The sequence below is a fragment of the Globicephala melas genome, chromosome 13, assembly GCF_963455315.2.
Source record: "Globicephala melas chromosome 13, mGloMel1.2, whole genome shotgun sequence".
Classification (NCBI taxonomy): domain Eukaryota; kingdom Metazoa; phylum Chordata; class Mammalia; order Artiodactyla; family Delphinidae; genus Globicephala; species Globicephala melas.
The window spans coordinates 13,736,412-13,757,229 of record NC_083326.1 but is presented as its reverse complement, the minus strand read 5'-3'; the positions used below and the strand labels follow the sequence as shown (position 1 = coordinate 13,757,229).

General features: G+C 46.5%; 1 protein-coding gene across 2 annotated transcripts in view; it reads right to left on the bottom strand.

Moving 5' to 3' along the window:
• NEDD4L (NEDD4 like E3 ubiquitin protein ligase) overlaps nt 1–20,818 on the bottom strand; it is a 341,009-nt gene that overhangs the window by 220,530 nt on the left and 99,661 nt on the right. For both annotated transcript variants that reach the window (XM_030868038.3, XM_030868041.3), the window contains exon 2: nt 10,419–10,492. In XM_030868038.3, the coding sequence (XP_030723898.1) occupies nt 10,419–10,492 (74 nt within the window). The remainder of the gene's footprint in view (nt 1–10,418; nt 10,493–20,818) is intronic.

The window sequence follows — 20,818 nt, the reverse complement described above, 5'->3', positions numbered from 1 at the left end:
ATGGATTGTGGAGTGTGCACTTGGAAAAGCAAATGGAAATGCAATGTTGAAAATTTGAAATGCAAATTTCTTTTTAGGTATAACAACTTTTTCACCTTCAGTCGTGCCATTTCTGCCAGTGCAGGTGCACCGTGAGCCCACCCTCAAGGCCTCCTCCAGGCTTTACCACTGAGAATAAGCTGGAGAGTCAGCCCTCACCTAAAACACTGGGGAACCATTAACAGACAGAGGAACGTCTCCCTTATTCCTTCAGTGGTGAAACTATAGCATACACCCTCCGCCATCCGAACGTCAGACCTCTCTCCATGCAATACCTACTGGCCGTGCTCCTGAAGGCTCCATTTCTGTGAAATAAATATTACCTTCATTGTCTTACACATCCCCAAACGCTTTCACTTCTGACTCATCTCAAGTTGGCAACATTCCCTTCCTTATAATACTTTAGGCTCCTTACATCCTTTCCCATCACCAAAAGGGGAACTTCTGGGAGACAAATATAGAATAAACTTTAGGATCAAGCAAGAGTAAGGCTACCGGGGTGAGCTGGGGGGACACAGGCAGCTGAGGAATGAAAGACAGGAAGGAAGGAAGGAGGGGAGGGAGGCAGCCTGGCCGGGGTTGGGTGGGTAGATGGGGCGAGAGGCAGAGGAAGGATGCTGGAGCCCCGGGACACAGCGATGTCAGGCAGAGGGTCCAACCTCACCACTCCCCAGAGGCATCCTCAGACTTCCAACCCCCACTGGTGCCCTCTGTAATTCATTATGTTAGTGGATTAAAATACTGCCCACGGCTCTTCAGCTGCTTTTTAATTTTTCCATTTTCTCAGGCTCCACTGTGACCAGATGAACAAAATTTATCAAGCATCTGCTACGTGCGGGGCGCTCTCATCTTCCTGAAACGCATCAAATTCCCTGCCCTAGAGACTCAGGGACCAGAGCATCGTCCATCACTGATGAAGGTAAGGGCAAGACATCCTGCAATTTTCCCTCCTCTCTGTATTAAAGCAGGTGGCAGAGCCCAGGCCCTTTAGGTGACAGATGCCAACACATTCATGTGTCAGGAGTTGAGGCAAAGGGGGGGATTCTGAACAAGGGATTCTCATTAACATAACAGCAGGGAATGGTACATAAATGTGGCCCGTCTACTTCACGCCCTTATTTACCAAAACTGGAAAGACACAAAGGCCAGTCTATATGGGTATAGTTTAAAACTGATCAGATAGTCCCTGAATTCTGAATCAGTGCATACTCCAGCATAGCCTCTTCAGGGAGTCCAGGTCATTCTAAACATCCATTCTTACAGCACTGGCTCTAGGACAGCAAGCCTGGGGCTTAAGGCAGGACGGAGACGTGCTTGCCCTGCGCACTGACCCATCTGCCACTCCTCATGTTTCTGTCCGGGAAACCTGGTGGCCTGAACAGTGTGCAAACGGTGATCAACATATTTTAAGAGGATGTTGCAGGGACTTCCCCTGGCGGTCCACTGGTTAGGACTCCGCGCTTCCACTGCAGGAGGCATGGATTCAATCTCTGGTCAGGGAACTAAGATCCCAAATGCCACGTGGCATGGCCAAAAAAAAAAAATTAAAAATTATTTTTTTTATAAAAAGGAGGTTGCATCTGTTCATCCATTCAAAGACCAGGAGATAAGCACAAATATACAAAAAGCCGTGTGCCTGCTGCAGAATTAGAAGAGGTCTTTATTTGGGAGGAAAGGGTTAATACCTTTTAACGTCATTTCAGGGTTTGGGGGTCAGGGGAGAACAATGAGAATAAACAGTCTGAGAGCTGGGTGCTCTGTGCTCTAGCATGACTAACTGTAAGAGCTCTTAGGTACAAGGATTTTAAGACAAATACTTTTGTCTTAAAGTATGCCCAGAGGCCATTAGTGTTGCTGTTGTGATTCTCAGCAATGCCCTAGATAGCTAAGGCTGCTCCAACAGGCCTCCAGAGGGAAAGGGAGCTTTGCACAGAGCTGGCAGGTCACAAACACAGTGTCAGCAGAGCGTAAGGGGCCAGGTGTGCCTCAGGGAGGTCAGCACAACACACAACGAAGACCACGCAGGGCAGGGTCAGCACCCAACGCAGGCGGTCCCTCCAGGGACCTCAGGGCCAGGTCAGTGGGGGATACCAGCCACACACAACACAGCAGGAGGTGTGGGGTCCATGGTGGCCCCAAGGGCACGGCCCTACCCAAAGGGCGCCACTAGCACACAGCTCCAGCCACGCGGCCTCACAGGAACACGGGCCAGGATGTCTAGGTCGTCGAGATTCTCCAGAAACCTAGAAATCTGGTTTTTTAATACGAAGTCTCCCAAACGTTGGCTCAAATTTTTTATTTCTTTGTTTTAGTGTTCCACGGGCCACAGAGACACACCTGTGGGTTCAGTCTAGAACCCACACTATACAAACCCTGACACTATACAAACCCTGGCCTCATCGTGTCCTAGAAGTGCTGACAGTTAGCAAGGGGACCCTCAAGGTACTTATGGCCTCAACGTTTCTCAATCTGTAAAAGGAGGAGAGTTCTTTTGTGCGCTGTTTTCCAAAAGGGGCAAAAGAAAAAACAATTTCTAATCCTTTGGGAGAAAAAGCAAATTAGTGTTTTAAAATTTACATGTATCTAGTGCCAAACTATCACCTCACCCATTTCTTGCTGGTCCCCTGGGGGAAAATGTAATTTAACAGTGGAGGGAACAGACTTTAACCCAGGGATGAATTTTAGCATCATCAGTTACGGGACAACCAGATGTTGGGTCCCTCCTGATCAAATAGCATCCCCCATTCCTGTCTTACAAGTTTCAACTGAATTTGATCAACCTTTTAGATCCAACTCCTAAGGTACAGGAAACCCAGGAGAAAGAAGAACACATTATATGATACCACAGGAAACAATCAAATGTGGTCAGAGAGACGACCTACTGACCCCTCAAGGTCATTGAAAAAGGGGAGCGAAGACTGTTCTTGATTAACAGGGTCTTAAGAGACCTCACAGCTAACTGCAATATGTGATTCTCAACTGAATTCTGGTTTAAGCAGCCCACTTGTAAAAGGCATTTCAGGGCCGGTTGGGGGAATTCAGATAATGGACCAGGTAATAGAGTCCAGCAGGCAATTATCGTTAATTTTGTGAAAACTGCATGATGGTTATGAAGGCACAGGGTTTTTGTTTTTTTCTCCTAGAGACACAGGCTGAAGTATTTAGGGGCTAAGTGTCATAAGGTCTGAATGATCCCTTTTGAATACTTCAGGAAAAAAAAGATTAGATGCAGCCAATGTGGCAAAATGTTAACGACTTAAATGTAGACAGTGGGGACTGGAGTAAGCTGGTGCCACAGAGCTGTCATTAGGTGGCATTAAGTCCCCATCAGTCTCAATTACTGGAAGACAGAAGGATTTTTTTTTTTTTACCACATCCCTCCAATGCCCGAGTCGTATGTGTTTTAAATTTTAAATCACCAGCTGCCAGAAGAAAAAATGAGAGCAACCCAAACAGGTCTAACTTGAGGTTCAACCCACACAATAAAGAAGCAACTGTGAAATTTGGGTCCTGAAACTTTCTGCACGAACGCATCAAATTCTGGACTTGGTCTGTCTTCGCCAGCATTGCTCAATTTTAAGGAGCAGCTTTATATAGTCTCCAAAGCATTCCACCCGCTGTAACCTCGAATAAAGACTCTGATCATAATTAAGGAGGAAAGGGGACGAGGGTAGATCTAAAACTTGCACTAAAATGATCCTATTCAGTTACCACTTCAGCCTATGACAAAAGGTTAGATGTCTTAAGATACAAGCTTACCTGAAAAAGAATACAGTTTGAAACGCGAAGAGGTATTTTAAGTTTTAAAAAAAAACAGATCTTACTTATCTATTCGAAATCTAATACTTGATGATATTCACTCACAATTCTAGGCACTTGATTAGCTGCCACCACACACACTGGCTAGTTCTTTAAATCTGCTTTTTAAAAAATGCCTAGTCATCCAATCTAACAGTCACCTAGGCCAACGGCCCATCCAATGGCTGACCCTTGGCCGTTCAAGATGCGTATTAACGCACCATGGGAAAGAGCTCTGAAGTCAGATAAATCTGGACTCCGCTGGTCCCACCACTCACTACAGAGTGGTTTCATCCCGGGCTGGTGACAATCTCTCTGAACCTCAACTTCCTCACCTAAAAATGGAGATAATTATTCCCTCTTCATAAAGGCAGACTCTGATGACTTCATAGCACGTTCCGTGCACTAGGCCAGCCAACCTGGAAGGACTCAAAGTAGTCTGTAAAGAACTTGAGAGCCTAGGCTCTCAGTCAGCTTAGCTCACAGCTCTAAACCTTACTAGTCGTATATAGACTTTGCAGCCTAGGCTCTCAGTCAGCTCACAGCTCTAAACCTTACTAGCGGAATATAGACTTTGCAACTTCTCTTTCTTGCCGTGTTTTCCTTGTCTGCAAAATGGACAGAAGAATAGGGCCTGCGGCATAAGGGCTTTGGGGAGAATCAAACGAGCTCCTGTGTAGATAGGTCAGGCCATGCCTGGCACGTAGGACGCACTCAATAAACAGGAGCTATCATGACTCGCTCCCCTCCTTCCTTATACCCCATTTTAGGAAAGTATGACTCACGGACCCCAAACTGCACACATCGTTGTGGCCAAACAGCAGGACTCATCCCTGCCACATCAGAAAGTACCTAAAAGCCTCCCTGGGAAGTGAGAGTGGTCCCACCGACCCCACCTGTAACTGCCCGTGAAGAGCCCGGCCCACTGCCTCTACCTCTCCTGTCAGGAATGACAGCCACGTGCTCCCCAACCCATGACTCGTGCCAATGGCTCCATCCTGACCCTAAGACTAAGTGGTTGGTGCAGGGTCTTGACCTTCCATGGCAGCCCCAGCTCAGCCTCATGCCCCCCAAGTAGAAGTTTCTATATCCACCACCACAAGCAAGTGTGTTCCCTTCTGTGGGCTTTGAAGCAGTGATTCTGCAAAGACATCAGCATCAAACGGAGACCCTTCCTGCCTGCCATCCCGCTGGCTCCCCGAGATGCTTTTCTGACACCAGCCTTCGTGCTCACTTCCCTCAATCCCTCCTCCACGCTCACCTTTTATCAGAGTCCTAGGCGGGCCTCCTCCACTGGTCTACACAGACCCTTTGTGAGAATTACAAAAAGCACCTGCCCTGGATGGCAGGGTGGGGGTGAGGGAGATGCCTGATGAGCTAAGGGCACCTCTGAGAATTAGAAAAAAGTGACCCTTCCTCCAGGCTGGCGACCCTGCACCATAGCTTAGGTTCTATCACTAGATTCTACTATTGAAGTCAACTCAAGCAACTGCCCTGTGCCAGGATCTCTCTGGGCTTACAAACAGGAACAAGAGCTACAGCCTCCGAGCTGAGACCGGGGCTGGAGGGAGGGGGAAACTTGTGGAACCAGGACAGCCTAGGCACAAGAGTTGCTTTCTCCTCTTGAGCTGGGGAGCCCAGCAGAGGTGCTGCCACATGAACGGGACCTGGAGAGCTGGGCGAGCAGTGCCAGAAAGGATGTAAGCAGACTCCAGGCAGAGGGGGAAACACCCGCAAAGGCAAGAAGCAGCCCGTTCCACGGCGCACTTAGAGGAAGGTGAGTTTTCAGTGAAGGGGCAGGAAAAGGAGGGAAGGGGGGAAGAGATGAGGTCATCGTTCACTCTTTCCGTAAATATTTCTTGAGAATCCACTATGTGCCGGTATCGTGTAAGGCAGGGAGAGTAAAAAATAAATAAAATAAACCCTAGCTGTCAGAAGCTAAAAATGTAGTCTGGGAGAAAGAAATAGTTATAATCATAAAACAACAACAGAGGGACACATAATACTTCCGGGTTGTAGGGCATATGAAAGACAGGAAGTGATCTGCTGGGGAACTGGGAGGGACCAGCAGAGGAGATGACCGGCACAGCTGGCTGGCAGGTGAGGGTGAGGCCAGGGGTGCAGAGGGGCGGAGGGAGCAAAGGCAGAGTGTGCTGTGTGTAGGGATGGGGGGGCGGGTTGTGAAGCAGGCAGCTGCCAGGGTGGGAGGGCGTGGCACACTGCGTTACAAAGGGATGTGAAACCTCCACCTTAACAGGAAACTGGGATTTCAGCCCACAGGCAAACGCAGATCAAACCAGGCAAGGAGGGGATGAGGGGATTCATCTGGCTAGGTCTGCGCCTCAGCTCAAACGCTCTGCGGCAGGCTGGAGGGTGGGAGGTGTGGACATGTCGGTGGGTCATCAGAAAGCGAGTAGCGACAAACCATCCACCGTAACAGCATCCAAGGGACCTCCCAGGTGGCGGTGTCACCCTGATCCCCTAATGCTGCACTTTGTCTCACGAAGACAACCTGTTTCCAAAATAGAAGTGGGTACCCCTCTTGTATGCGGTGTTTCCAGCATGATTTTACTCCCCTTTTGATGTGTTATTGGCGTTTTACACGTGGCCTACTTTTTGAAAGAGTCTGATTTTCTTTTGGCCAATCTTAAGACAGCAACAACAAACGCTCAAAAGCCTTGCACAGCGTTTTTTTTCACAGTATGGATCTTAACGGTTGGGTGCCTCTGACCCAAGGTGACCACCGTCTCCACCTACATCCCATGTCCTGACTTCCCATTTGATTCAGCACGTGTTGCAAACAAAAGTGTCCCTTGTTTAGATGACAGATTATAGGATTGCCCTTCTCCACCTGAAGGTAGGGTCCAAAAGATAACATCTTTCTCTACTGCCGCAATTCTCCACACAGACCAACTGCTGAGAAGTTCCAGGGGAGCAACAGCTCAATTATCAAATCTTCTTCCAATAAAGGCTCTTTTTTTTTTTAAAATAGCTGCACTGTGATGCTTGTGGGGTCCTAGTTCCCCGACCAGGGATCGAACCCAGGACCCAGCAGTGGAAGCGCCAAGTGCTAACCATGGGACCCCGCCAGGACATTCCCAACAATAAAGACTCTTTTAGTAAAGTGAGACTTTGCTGGATGGAAGCTGGAAAGTGATCCTGTGTCCTCAGCACTGGATTGGGACAGAGAGAGCAGGTAAGGAGAAGGGCATTTCAGGTGCACGGTGAGTGGAAAGTTTCTTTCTTTTTTAAAAGCTTGGGCCAAAGAAAATCAGACTCTTTAGAAAGGTAGGCCATGTGCAAAATGCCAATAACACGTCAAAAGGGAGGTAATACCATGTTACAAACACTGCATACAGAAGGTACCCGCTTCTGTTTTGGGAAAGGGTGGTCTTCATGAGACCAAGCTGAGAGGTAGGCCTAGAGGCCAGGGTCCCCCCGCCGATGCCAGTCCTCAGCGCTGGAGCCTCAGGCAGCCTCTCCTCAGGCGCCCAGGAGGGCACTGCTCTACCCTCCAGCATTGCCTACTCCGACCAACACGCCCGGCCCTCCCCCACCCTCAGGCCACGTGACCCAGGCAGCCTCCTTTGACTCCAGAGACTGTAAATCCGTCTTCCAACACATCCAAGCCTCTATCTGATTTCTACCACTTCCAAGTGCCTGACGCTGCTGCTGAGGAAGACTGTCCTTCCTCCTCCATCCATCAGGGCTCCCAGTGCCTACCCAGCCCTCCTTCTGTGAAGGGAGAATCAGGGTCCTGGAAGACACAGAGGTGGAGGGAAGATTCAGTGACAGGCTGGGGGAGAAGGGGGGCCTGCCGGCCTGTGGTTCGGAAGGACACAGAGAAAAGGGTCTCACTCCAGGGGACAGCGCAGAAGACATTACAACACCTGCCGCACTCACGGCTACTCCCCCAGGACACGTGAGCGCTGCCAGCCAACCAGAGTCATCTTGGGGTTCTCCCCGACCCCACCCGCCGGTGACGAGAAAACTGCTCTCCTTGCTTCCTGCTAACGTACTGTGACAGAGGTGGGTTGCAAGGATGTGCATGAGACAACGTGGAAGAGACCGCAGGTCACTAGGCAAAATAACGAGGCAAGAACTGTCGCCACTCTCCAGGGAGATGCCAGTGCGGCGGGACGCTGCATGGTCACCTGACCCTCCAACTGGCACCCACTCACTGGCAAATGGGTGCTTTGAGCACTCTGGCCCCTGAGACAGGGGGAGAGGGAAGGAGGGAGGCAGGCAGGCAGGGGTGTGTGTGTTGAATTTATTAAGCTAAGACAGTGAAGGGCAGAACGCAGATTCAGAGCTTCTGCTCATTTTCTGGCACTCGGTTCATGAAGCCACAACACTGAACATCCTGAGGCATTATCTATAATTCCTCTCAGCCCTGCCCCGAAGAAATGACCCTTCCTCTTTTCATATAAATGTAACAATTCAGATCTGCTCGGCACTTTTACGACTTGGAGCCCAATTCTGCTACCAATCTTAACCTCAGAGCTTCTGAACAGGCTAAAAAACACAATCTGAATCAATTTCATTTTTTTTTATGAAGTTTTGGACAAAACAAACCAAAAATGAATCGAAGGAAACGTGACTGTAATATTCCAAATCCAACTTCTTCCTTCCAAACTCTTAACATTTGATGCAAAGAGCCAGTGAGAGCAACAGGCATTTCTGACATAAGAGCACAGTCTACTGGCCAGCATGCAAACATTGAAATTTAAAAACCAACTGACCCAGTCCTGTTCGTGGTGCTCTGTGTGTTAAGCAGTAGAAGAAAGATGCTAAAAAGTAAGATGTCTCTGTCTCCAATAAACGTCTAATTTAGTAAGAGGCAAGTGAAATGCTACAGCATTAGCGCAGGCGCGTGGTAAACCGCTCAGGGTGGCTTCACAGTCAAATGAGAGAGAGCCTGCAGGTGGGATGTGCCTCCCCTGCCCCTCCCCACCCCATCACCTGCAGCTCAGGCTGATGGCAGTGCCCCAAAGCATGCGGTTTCCCAGTGACACAACTCAGAAAGCTAACCCTCAGTTAGTCATCTGGGGCACACGTAAGCATCAGAAATTTAAAAAAATATTTCCCTGATATTGGAACGTCCATCAATTTTACTTATTTACAGACAGACCTCGGAGATACCACAGGCTCAGTTCCAGAGCCCCGCGATAAATCGAATATCATCATAAAACGAGTCACACGAATTTTGGGTTCCCAGTGCATAAGTTATGTTTACACTATACTGTAGTCTATTAGATATGCAATAGCATTATGTCTTTTTTTAAAAGTGTAAATACCTTAACTTAGAAATACTCTCTTGCTAAAAAATGTCAACCGTCGTTTGACGACACAGGATTGCCACAAACCCTCCATTTGTTAAGAAACAGTACTGGGAAGCGCAACAAAGTGAGATATGCCTGGATTTATTTTTGCTCGTTAACGCAAATCACATTAGTAGCTTACTGATTTCTTTGCTAGACAAAACTCAAAATGGGCATGGTAACAGGACAGAATATAAAAGAGGTGTGCCGACCAACGGCAGACAAGGGCTTCTGCGCGGTGTTGGGAGGATGAGGTTAGCTGGACAGAACGAGGCCTCATCACTCAGGGTCTCCAGTGTCAGGCTGAGGCCCTGAACCCGAGCGTCACTACGGGCAATGGTCCCGGAGACTCACGGGATGACCCCGTGTTCCAATGTGGTGACTCTAGCGGCCAGCACGGCCCTCTGGTTCAACCCCATCAGGTACCCAACTGGAAGAGAGCGCTGAGCAGGGACCGGGGGCCTCATAAGTGACTGGATTTAAATAGTAACCTTTCCTGTTTCCATTCGACAGGGAAGTTGGACTACATCATCTCTAATATATCCTTTAGGTCAAAAGTTCAAAAGGGCTTTCTTCTCCGAAATCTGGTTCAAATCCTAGTTCCAAGTAGCTCTAATCCTCACTCTGCTACCAGTCCAGCAACTTAAGGCAACACACTGTCAAGAGCCAGTAGGGCTGACTGAAAGATACAGGGATACCAGGTGCTACACGCAAAATAAAAAAGCTAACTAAAACAGCCAGAATGATGAGGCTGTGAGTGCTTCCGTAAATGCCACAGAAATCACCAAGTCTCTTAATTCCAAAATTACACATGCCAAAAAATATCCAGTTCTCCCAGGAACAAAACAATACTTTGTTTCCCTCAGCTAGGGTTGTTTTTTTAAAAAAAAAAAACAAAAAACAGGAATATATTAAAATGAACACAGACATGCTCTTAAACTTATTTTTCTACTGCAGAAAAACAGAAACATCTGAATCGAATTTCCTCATGAAATCAACCTGTAGGAAGGCCAAGCCCGCTAACTGCCTCTGTTGCACAAGGTCTACACCCCTGCAAGAACGTGGTCCCTGAACCAGCTGCAGCGTGAGCATCACCTACTCCATCAGAAACTCGGGAGGCAGGGCCCAGCAATCTCTGCTTTAAGAAGCACCGCCCCGCCCCCGCCCCCGCCCCCGCCGGGTCATTCTGATGCATCTGAACTTGAAAAGCGCTTGCTTAAACTCTCTTCAGAAGCCTACCAGATAACAAAGCAAACATACCTGGCTCCGAAGATGTCCTTTTTGGCGAGATCAATTCCAGAAACAACCTTCACTCTGAGGATACGGGACTCTCCCTGTTGGAGAGGGAAAAAAAGTAGTTTACAAAATGGACTTTGAATCGATCGTTCTCTCAGCCAACATGCAAAGTCAATGATTACTCTTTACGCATAGGCGATCCTTCCTTACGCTGAAGTTCAAAAAGCAACATTCCAGCTCTGAAATCCTACAACCCTAGACATTTAGAGCATCCAAGTTAATGAAGCTCAAGTTTAATTCAAACTAGGTCATGCAGATCAATGATTCCTGCCACAGACAGTAAATATTTCCCAGCTGTACCAAGAACACAACCGCACACACGAAACCACCTAGATAAATGACCAAGTGCAATAACATACCATAAATTTCATAAATAATTCCTCCTTTGAAGTTAATATATTTGTGTGTGTGGCCTGAGAGAGGAATTTCACATGGTAAAATATTTCCTCAAAATTACGGTTTCAAAATGTTGGTGCTGGCAAACAAAAATAATGTCTCATTCCAGTAAAAAGAAATAAAAAGCATCATCCTAAACGGAAGTCACCCCAAAACACCTCAGAAAACATTCATTCATTCATCCCATCCACCTGCTTATTTATTCATTCCAATATTTTCTAAGCAGCTCCTATGGGCATTGAGCTTGGACGTGAAATATAGACATGGATATGCTGACAGTCTACTGAGAGTGATGGGCAGACGATAGCACAGGACCCTGTGATGGTACCATGCCACGAGAAGTCTAGTCTAAGGGCTAAGACATTCAGGAGAGATGAGATGGCTTAGGGGGAAGGGCAGGCAGAAGAAGTCCAGGATAACTCTCAGAGTTCCAGTTTGGGCCACTACGTCTTAACATAAATTGAAACAGAGGATTCGGTTGAATTCAAGGTGCCCTGTGAAACAACCAGGTGGGAAAAAAAAGAGATGACTAAACAGATAAATGGGAGAGAGATCTAGTCTGGGCTAGAGACTTGGGAGTTACCAGTGTAGAGCTGACAGGTGGTAGGTAGAGTTCAAGATCTGCGAGAAGTGATCCAAGACGAGTGAGAAGAAAAAATGGCTAGGGATGGAGCCCTTGGGGACCCAAGTGCTGAGGGGCAAGAGAGAAGTAATAGGAGATTCATCTACCCGATGTGTTTAGTCAAGACACAGGTGAGGGAAAGAAACCCTAAATGATCTGTACGTTATGTCCTGTCAAAGGAGATGAAGGCAGGGTGAAATAAAACATGGAGTGAAAAGGGTGCTGAACCTTATCGATGAGCCGCCCAGATCACGCACACATACAGGCAATCGGAACCCATGTTTGAGAACCTTTACTTCCCAGGATCCTTCACCCTTCCAACCATCCACCCCCGACACAAGGCTGCCCACATGCAAACACAGCAAGGGACACCAACACGTGTGTGTTTATAATTCCCTTTCAAAGGAGGCCTGCATTGAAGTCTGGCAGGATTTAATATGTTTGGCAACCTTCATGAAAGGATTGAGCCAAGCCAGAGACCCCACTAAACAGGACCTAAAGCAGGACCCTACTACATGGTTTACCAAAGCTCCCAGGGTTACATGCTCTTCCCTTGGTCCCTTAAGAAGGTGCTGAGTGCCCTCCCCTTTCTCTTACACACTCAGCTCACCACCCATCACCAGGGATTCTTTCTTGGCACGTTATCTAGGCTAAGGCTCTTTTCTGTTTCTCATAGCAGGCTGCACCCCACAGCCATCATTTGACAGCTCCTAAGGCCTACTCAGCTCAAGGAACGCCACAGTTGAAGTATTTTTACACGTGGATCAAAATTCGGCAACACGCCTGTGGCAGTTCCTAGTACACCTGAGAAGAGCTTATGATCCACTAGTGCCCGTAGCATACCAACTGAGAACCATGAGTTAAAATGAAATCCTCATCAGCAAGGCGAAGAGGTTAAGACTTTACTTGGGGGAATAAGGAATCATTCAGAAGAAGAAATGAGGAAAAGGAACAGCTGGAGAGGAACTTAATTTTTCTGTCTCCCTGCCTCCCCCATCCCAACTCTCTGCCCCTCTCACCAATGACAAATATTGCAAATCAGCAATTCTCCCAGACACCACTGTGCAGAAGGGGGACAACGGCTGCAACCCCCAGAGGGTGGATACTGTTAAAGGAAAGCGCTACGTCTCCAGGCCCGTCCTTGATGCTGGCTGAAGCAGATGTGCGATCTGGCGACAGAAGGGTGAAAGGACCTTTGCGGAGGAGGATGGAGGGTCTACAAAGCAGTAACTCTTCCAATGACCAACTCAGAGCAACACACCTAGTCTTGCACTTGTGACTGATGTGGGAGCAATAAAGAAGGGATGGTGTGATGAAAGCCAAACTACAGTCAGTCACAAGTCACAGAGAAGAAGACAAGAATTCTGGTTAGAAATGGTCTCTGTCTCACAGCCCTTGGGATTCTCGGAAATCCTGGGCAGAATCCTGGACTTACCACCAACTCCAGAGGGGGCTCAGAGGAACCTTGTCTGGATTCTAAGGAATAGGGTGAGCCCAGCTAACACACAGGCCCCTTAGGTTTAACGTTGGGCGAATGTTCTTACATTGGACAGACCCACTCTGCAAAAGCATACATTTTAAAAATCAGGGAACATTTATACAAATAAATGAATAAAAATAAATTTAAATGAAGGGATACCTAGAATTTTTTATGGAAACTGATTTATTCATTTAGTAAACATGAACATCTGTTCTAAGATCTAGGGATACAGCAATGAAGACAGACAAAACTCCCACCCCCTACCCCTCCCAGCCCACCTTGCAGTATTATTGAGAGTGTGCTATACCAGATCCCTCACCTACATGGGGAAACAAACCAGGAGGGTCTGAACACCTTAATATTTTGTACATACACCCATTCAGTAAACAAATTCTCACCTAGGAATCAATCCTAAGAAAATAAAAATAAAATAAAAAAATCCATAAAATTCCCCCAAAACTAGCTAAATGGAGTCATCAAAACATTTTTTTAATTTAAAAATGTAGGGGCTTCCCTGGTGGTGCAGTGGTTAAGAATCTGCCTGCCAATGCAGGGGACATGGGTTCAAGCCCTGGGCCAGGAAGATCCCACATGCCACGGAGCAACTGAGCCCATGCACCACAACTACTGAGCCTGTGCTCTAGAGCCCGTGAGCCACAGTTACTGAAACCCACGTGCCTAGAGCCCATGCTCTGCAACAAGAGAAGCCACCGCAGTGAGAAGTCCGCGCACCGCAAGGAAGAGCAGCCCCCACTCGCCGCAACTAGAGAAAGCCTGTGCTCAGCAACGAAGACCCAATGCAGCCAAATTAATTAATTAATTAATTAAATAAAAAGCCACAAAAGTAGACAGTTAAATATTCACAGCAATTCCGTGCAATGGGCTATAACACTGTCATTAAAAATACGTGAGAAACCATAAACAAGACGAAAAGATAACCCTCAGAATGGGAGAAAATATTTGCAAATGAGTCAACGGACAAAGGATTAATCTCTAAAATATATAAACAGCTCATGCAGCTCAATATTAAAGAAACAAACAAGGCAATCCAAAAATGGGCAGAAGACCTAAACAGACATTTCTCCAAAGAAGACATACAGATGGCCAAGAAGCACATGAAAAGATACTCAACATCACTAATTATTAGAGAAATGCAAATCAAAACTACAATGAGCTATCACCTCACACCAGTTAGCATGGGCATCATCAGAAAATCTACAAACAACAAATGCTGGAGAGGGTGTGGAGAAAAGGGAACCCTCCTGCACTGTCGGTGGGAATGTAAATTGACACAGCCACTATGGAGAACAGTATGGAGGTTCTTTAAAAAACTAAAAATAGAATTACCATATGATCCAGCAATCCCACTCCTGGGCATAAACCCACAGAAAACCATAATTCAAAAAGACACATGCACCCCAATATTCACTGCAGCTCTATTTACAATAGCCAGCACATGGAAGCAACCTAAGTGTCCATTGACAGATGAATGGATAAAGAAGATGTGATATATATATACAGCGGAATATTACTCAGCCATAAAAAGGAACGAAATTGAGTCATTTGTTGAGACGTGGATGGATCTAGAGACTGCCATACAGAGTGAAGTAAGTCAGAAAGAGAAAAACAAATATCGTATATTAACGCATGTATGTGGAACCTAGAAAAATGGTACAGATGAACCTGTTTGCAGGGCAGAAGCTGAGACACAGATGTAGAGAACAAACGTAAGGACACCAAGGGGGGAAAACCGTGTGGGGGTGGGGGGTGTGTGTGCTGAATTGGGCGATTGGGACTGACATGTATACACTGATGTGTATAAAATTGGTGACTAATAAGAACTTGTATAAAAAAAATAAAATTTTAAAATTAAAAGAAAATGAAGCAGAGGTCCTTGGGGAAAAAAAAAAAACGTGAGAATCTGTCAAGACCTTCATTCATCCCACAAGTATGTACTAAGTAGCCACCGCGTGCAGGACTCATTATCTGGGGGCACAGATGGGAGCAAGATGGAGTTCCTCCCGCCTCAAGGAACCCACAATCTAGAAAACAGAAAGATGGAATACAAGCATATACAAACAAGCCAGATGATTTCTGACGGTGGTTGAGTGCCTTGACAACAACATGACAGTTAAATAGAAGTAACTAAGTAGAGCGAGAGGGGAGGCTATCTATGACTGGTGGTTGGAGAGGTGACACTGAAGCTGACGGGTGATGGGGTGGGGGGAGTTTCACTCAGGGATGCTGGCAAGTCCCACCGCCTGCAGAGGGCAAGTCCAAGAGGAGAGGCCAGAGGGTCAGCAGAGGGAGGGAGGGCAGTATGGCCGGTGGGGTCAGAGAGCCGAGACGCCAGCCTCATTAGAGGGTGGGCATTAATGCAACCATCTTTGGAAAGTTTCAAGCAGGAGAGTGATAAAATTTCACTTCAGTTTTTAAAAGACCTCTTCAGTTGTTGGGGGTCAGCGACTACAGGGGAACAAGAACAGAAGCAGGAAGACCAATTATAAGAAGATCTGGCAGGAGACGGTGGGGCTTCACATAGGGTAGAGATGGAGAGGGAACCAGATTTTGCACACAAAAGCATGTTCGAAATAAACGATTTGGTTTCTTTTGAAAGTTTCAAAACGGTTTACACAACTGAGTTAGAGAGCAGCTCGCGGTTCAACAGACGGTTTCCCTTTTTGACTCGGACCTGCAACTAGACTACGTTTCCCAGCCTGAATTGCAGTCATGTGACCAACTTCTGGCCAATGAGATGTGGACAAAAATGATGGACACATTTTCCAGACAAGGTCCCCCCACTCACCCACCTCCATTCTCTTCCCTGTTCCCCCCGCTCAATGGAGAAAATCCTGAAGGCCAAGAAGGGGGAACTCCATGAAAGGAGGGGAGTGGAATAGAGCATCCCTGCCTCACCCTGCCCTGTCCACCACCACCTACTGCCCCTTCCCAGACAGTGAAGCGGAAACAGACTGGTACAGTTTATTCCCACTGAAAACTGAAGGTTGCTTTAGCAGTTAGCCTGCCCTCGCATACCATACAGTCTCATTTTAAAATAGATCAGCTCGGTGCTTTGTGACCGCCTGGAGGGGTGGGATAGGGAGGGTGGGAGGGAGGGAGACGCAAGAGGGAAGATATGGGAACATATGTATATGTATAACTGATTCACTTTGTTATAGAGCAGAAACTAACACACCATTGTAAAGCCATTATACTCTAATAAAGATTTTAAAAATAAATAAATATCAATTACATATATGTACAGGAAAAGCCCCAGAAAGGATGATGGTAATAGTGATTACCTCTGGATAACGGATAACATCTTTCTGCATATTTGCGTTATTTTCCTTTTGAAACATTAAATATTTTTGTTTGGAAACTACATTTTTGTAGAAACTTCAGGAAATACGTAAGAAAAAAAGGAAAAATTTAAAATCACAGGCTTAGGCAAACAGGCTTCCGTATTTCTAAAATGAATAAACCTTTTGTCATAAGAAAACACAGCTACATGTTGTATTTTAGCCAACTCACAAAGGTATAGAGCTGTCTATTTGGAGGATGTGAAAAGGGTCCTCTTACGTAATTCGGAGGCAACGGCTGGGAGATAAAAGGTAGAGAGGGCCTTTAATGAGCGCTTACTATTTACAAGCAGCTGTTGCAGGAAATTTCACTTTGCTCCAATATTTAGGGGCAGGAGAGCAGGAAAGAGAAGGCTACTCTATAAAAATAGTTTTTTACACGTGGGTTTCAGACATACAGCAAAAACTTCTTATCTTTGTTTCCTCCAAATAACAAGGCTGCACACAGATAAGCAGCCATCGTCACTCTGTGAGGAAACACATGACCAGGCATGTGACTCATTTATCAGATGCAACGGGCCCCACGCCGAGCAACTGTACTCTCTGAAGCGTTTTATTACTTTCATAAAATCTACGCATGACATTTTGGTCCCTGGCTATGACTCTGTAGAATTAAATATTTAACTAAGGTGGCTTATGACAGTGAAAATATTATTTGGCAATGGACTGTATGAGGCAGAGAAAGCAAGGCAGAGAAGAGGCGAGGCCAGATAACCACAGGCTTTCCCATGACTTTGAGGGGCTCCTCCCATTCTATTCATCAACTGCCCTGCATTGTTATTGTGTCACAGGGAGGATTCTCTGCACTTGACAGGTATTTTTCTTTCCCACTTAATTTTCTAATTCTTCATCAAGACATTAAACAAGATAAGGTGCTCAAACCATAAGTGAGTGGCACAGAGGAAGTCCGTACGCCGGGTGGTATTCTGAAGGCTCATTTTGTAAGTCAGCTGTTTGCAACTCGGCAGCCCGCTCATATAAACTGTGTGTAAGTGGTTACCAGATTCCCATGCCCACCCACAAAACCTATTAAATACATAACCTGTCAAAATCGTTCCTGTGGTAAAATAAATCTCAAGGGCAACTCAACACAGGCACTAGAATTTACCCTGTCTCCTGTGAATCTGCCTTGAGAAGATAACTTTTATATTGATATTTGATTCCCTATTCTTAACAACGGCAGATTCCCCCCACCCCGAAAAAAGAAAGTTGATATCTGGGCTGGGAACTAGTGTTGTTACTCCATAGGGATCCACTGTGACCCCATGTGTCACACACACACCAGCTGTCCCTGTGGATGAGGAAGTCCTAAGCCAGGGACTTACATCTTGATTATTCTCCCCTAAATTAATTTATGTCTTTACCTTCCCAATTCTACAGTATATTTATAGTTCTAGTTATTACCCATGACACTTGCAGTAACCACTCTCTAGATTAAGAGAGATAATTGATATTTTTTGTACCACTGAAATATCTTAAGTTCTATATAAGTCAACTAATTTTAGTTGCTTTAAAAAATAAAACAACATATGGGAAGTGTCCACATAGTGCCTGCTACCCAAGAGATACTGTTAATCTCCCCATTCCTACCTGGCTCTCGCCCTAACTAGGAGACAAGATCCTGGGCCATACATTTTTTGAAGTTTCCTACATCGACCCATCTTCCCCAAATCACCCCACGTTCCTGTCATCTCCAACTCTTGTTATATCCTGTCCTCTTTATCTTCTTTCTGCCTTTTCTACCCCAATTCCTGCCCCCTAAACCTTTTCCCCTCTTCACTCTCTTGAGGGGTTTCCCAACCTTACACTGCTGGTAACTTCTCTCTCTCTCTCTCTCTCTCTCTGTGTTCTCCACTTTGACCTTATGACACAGTCAACCAAAAAAATGTGTTGAGTGATTTATGTTCAAGGAATTTTTGCTAGCAGAAAGGAGGAGCTCAAAACTGAACAAGATGCATTCTTCTCTGCCCCTCGGGGCCTTACAGTCAGCTGCAGAGGTTAGTACACACGTACCTGAAATATGCCTATAATACAGGGGTGAAACAGAGGTGTGAGATACGTGTGGGGAGAACAAAGATAGAGGATGGAAAATGAGCGCAGCCCAATACCAAGCCTACACATCCAGCTGAACCTCAGATAACACCAACGACAGCAAACAGCCCGCACCTACGGGACCATCCACAGTAGCTGTTCACCACTGTCCGACCAACACACAACATCTGAAACTAGTGGAAGTCCCAAGGATATCAGTTCCGGAAAAAGCTACAGAAATATAGGATTCTGTGCAACCTAAATTTCTTAACCTCTACTAGATTACAGCCATTCTTAATGTCAAATGGAAAAGTTAACAAACGGGAAGAAGTGAAAGGATGGCCCTCCAGAGCAGAGTCAATTTTAATGCACAAGGTGACGGACTTTCAGAAATGATGTTGTGTGGCTTTAAAATAGGTCCATGAATTCTTGAAATTCTGTTCTTCAAGAGGCAGGGCTTAATTTCTCTCCCTTGCTGGGGGTGGATTTGGTGACTTCTAACAGACTGTGGAGGAAGTGACGGTGTGTAACTTTGAAGACTGGGTCATAAAAAGCAAAGCATTGTGTCTCACTCCCCCTCTCAGATCACTCACTCTGGCTGGAACCAGATGCTGCCATGTTGTGAGGACGCTCAGGCAGCCCGATGAGAAGAAAGGTCCATGTAGTGAGGAACTGAGGCCTCCTGCCAACAGCCATGTGAGTGAACCGTCTTGGAAGTGGGTCCTCCAGCCTCAATTAAGCCTTCTGATGACAGCATTCCTGGCTGACATCATACTTCAACCTCATGACAGATCTTTGCATGCTATGTGCCACCAAGGCATGAATCAGAGCCACCCAGCTAAGCCATCTTTGATCTCTTGACGCACAGAAACTGTGAGGTAACACACGCTTGTTGTTTTAAGCTGCTGAGTTTAGGGATAATCTGTTACACGGCAATAAAGAACTAACGCACGTGGAGAATCCCATGCAATAATTAATGGGAGCCTGATTTCTCTCTTTGCTAAATTGAGATTTTCCTATGCATCAGGACAATGTTTCAATACAAGGAAAAAACACCAGTGAGAAGAAAGACCACTGCCTGTATTTTCTAGCACGTAACAAGCAGTGGCATTTTTAAGGCAGGATTAACAGAATTTGGTTGACTTGCTCAATATAAGCGCATTGGCTACATTACTTTAAGTAGTATGGAACCCCCATGCCCTGTTAGTACAGTCAAAATCTGAAACTGGGACAACTCCAGAAAATTTCAGATACATGATTGTAAGTATGACATTAAAAAAAAAAAATCCAGAAAGAATGGTGATAACATGAGTGTCACTGTGAAACTTACATTTGTCTTTCAAAACCAACACTCAGGGCTTCCCTGGTGGCGCAGTGGTTGAGCGTCCGCCTCCCGATGCAGGGGACACGGGTTCATGCCCCGGTCCGGGAAGATCCCACATGCCGTGGAGCGGCTGGGCCCCGTGAGCCATGGCCGCTGAGCCTGCGCGTCCGGAGCCTGTGCTCCGCAACGGGAGAGGCCACAACAGTGAGAGGCCCGCGTACCACAAAAAAACAAAAGAACAACACTCATTTAAATTCACCCAGTTTTCTTCATTCGGCAGCCTCAATCTGAGTTATCACTAACAGCGGGATGGTCCGTCAACCAACTAACATAGCCTCAACTGTTCCTTCTTCTAATAGTTACCGGATGCCTGTTATGTGCCCTGCTCTATGTCCTTGCCGTTGATGTGTGGCAGCTTCTCTCGTCCTAATTCACCTGCCGCCTCACTAGCCCAATCTTTCTAAAATGTCTGTTCTCCTTGCTCCAGTGGGACCGCCCCATGGACAAATGGACCCAATTAAAACTCCTCCCTGAAGGGTCACCACAACCTGCTCTATCCCCAACCTACCTGTGCTCTTCATGGGGACCTAACTGCCCTCCCCTCTGCACCTGCCCAGACAGCACCTATTCACGCCCCATGGTCTGCTCAGGTCCATGTGGTTATTCAACCAAAAGTGCTTACTCTGTCGTGAAAAAAGTACAAGGAATAAGGAATCAATAAGACAGTTCACACCCACAGAAATTCACTGCCTATTTATCAGGAGAACAACATACACATGTAATTACAAGATGACATGGTAAGTTTAATAAAAGCAATGGATGGTATTCTGCGGGAACTCAGAGGAGGAAGAAATTAGTGTTCGTGTGACGGGTAGGGAGAGGGAAGTAGACTAGAAGGCTGAGTAAAGCCCCAGATGAGTAAGAATGAGGAGAAGGAAAAGCATCCTTTCAGACAAAGAGAGAAGCATGAGGGCCCCTCCAGATGGAAAGAAGGTTAGTGAGCAGGGCTATGGGGGAAGGGAAGAGTTGTCCCGGCCTGGTTTCATCCTCTGTGCTGTGCAAGGCAAACACGGTTAGCAGGTGAGGGACAGGTTCGCCAGGTGACAAGCAGAGGACAGAATGAAGGGAGGTGGGTCCAGAGAGAAGGACAGG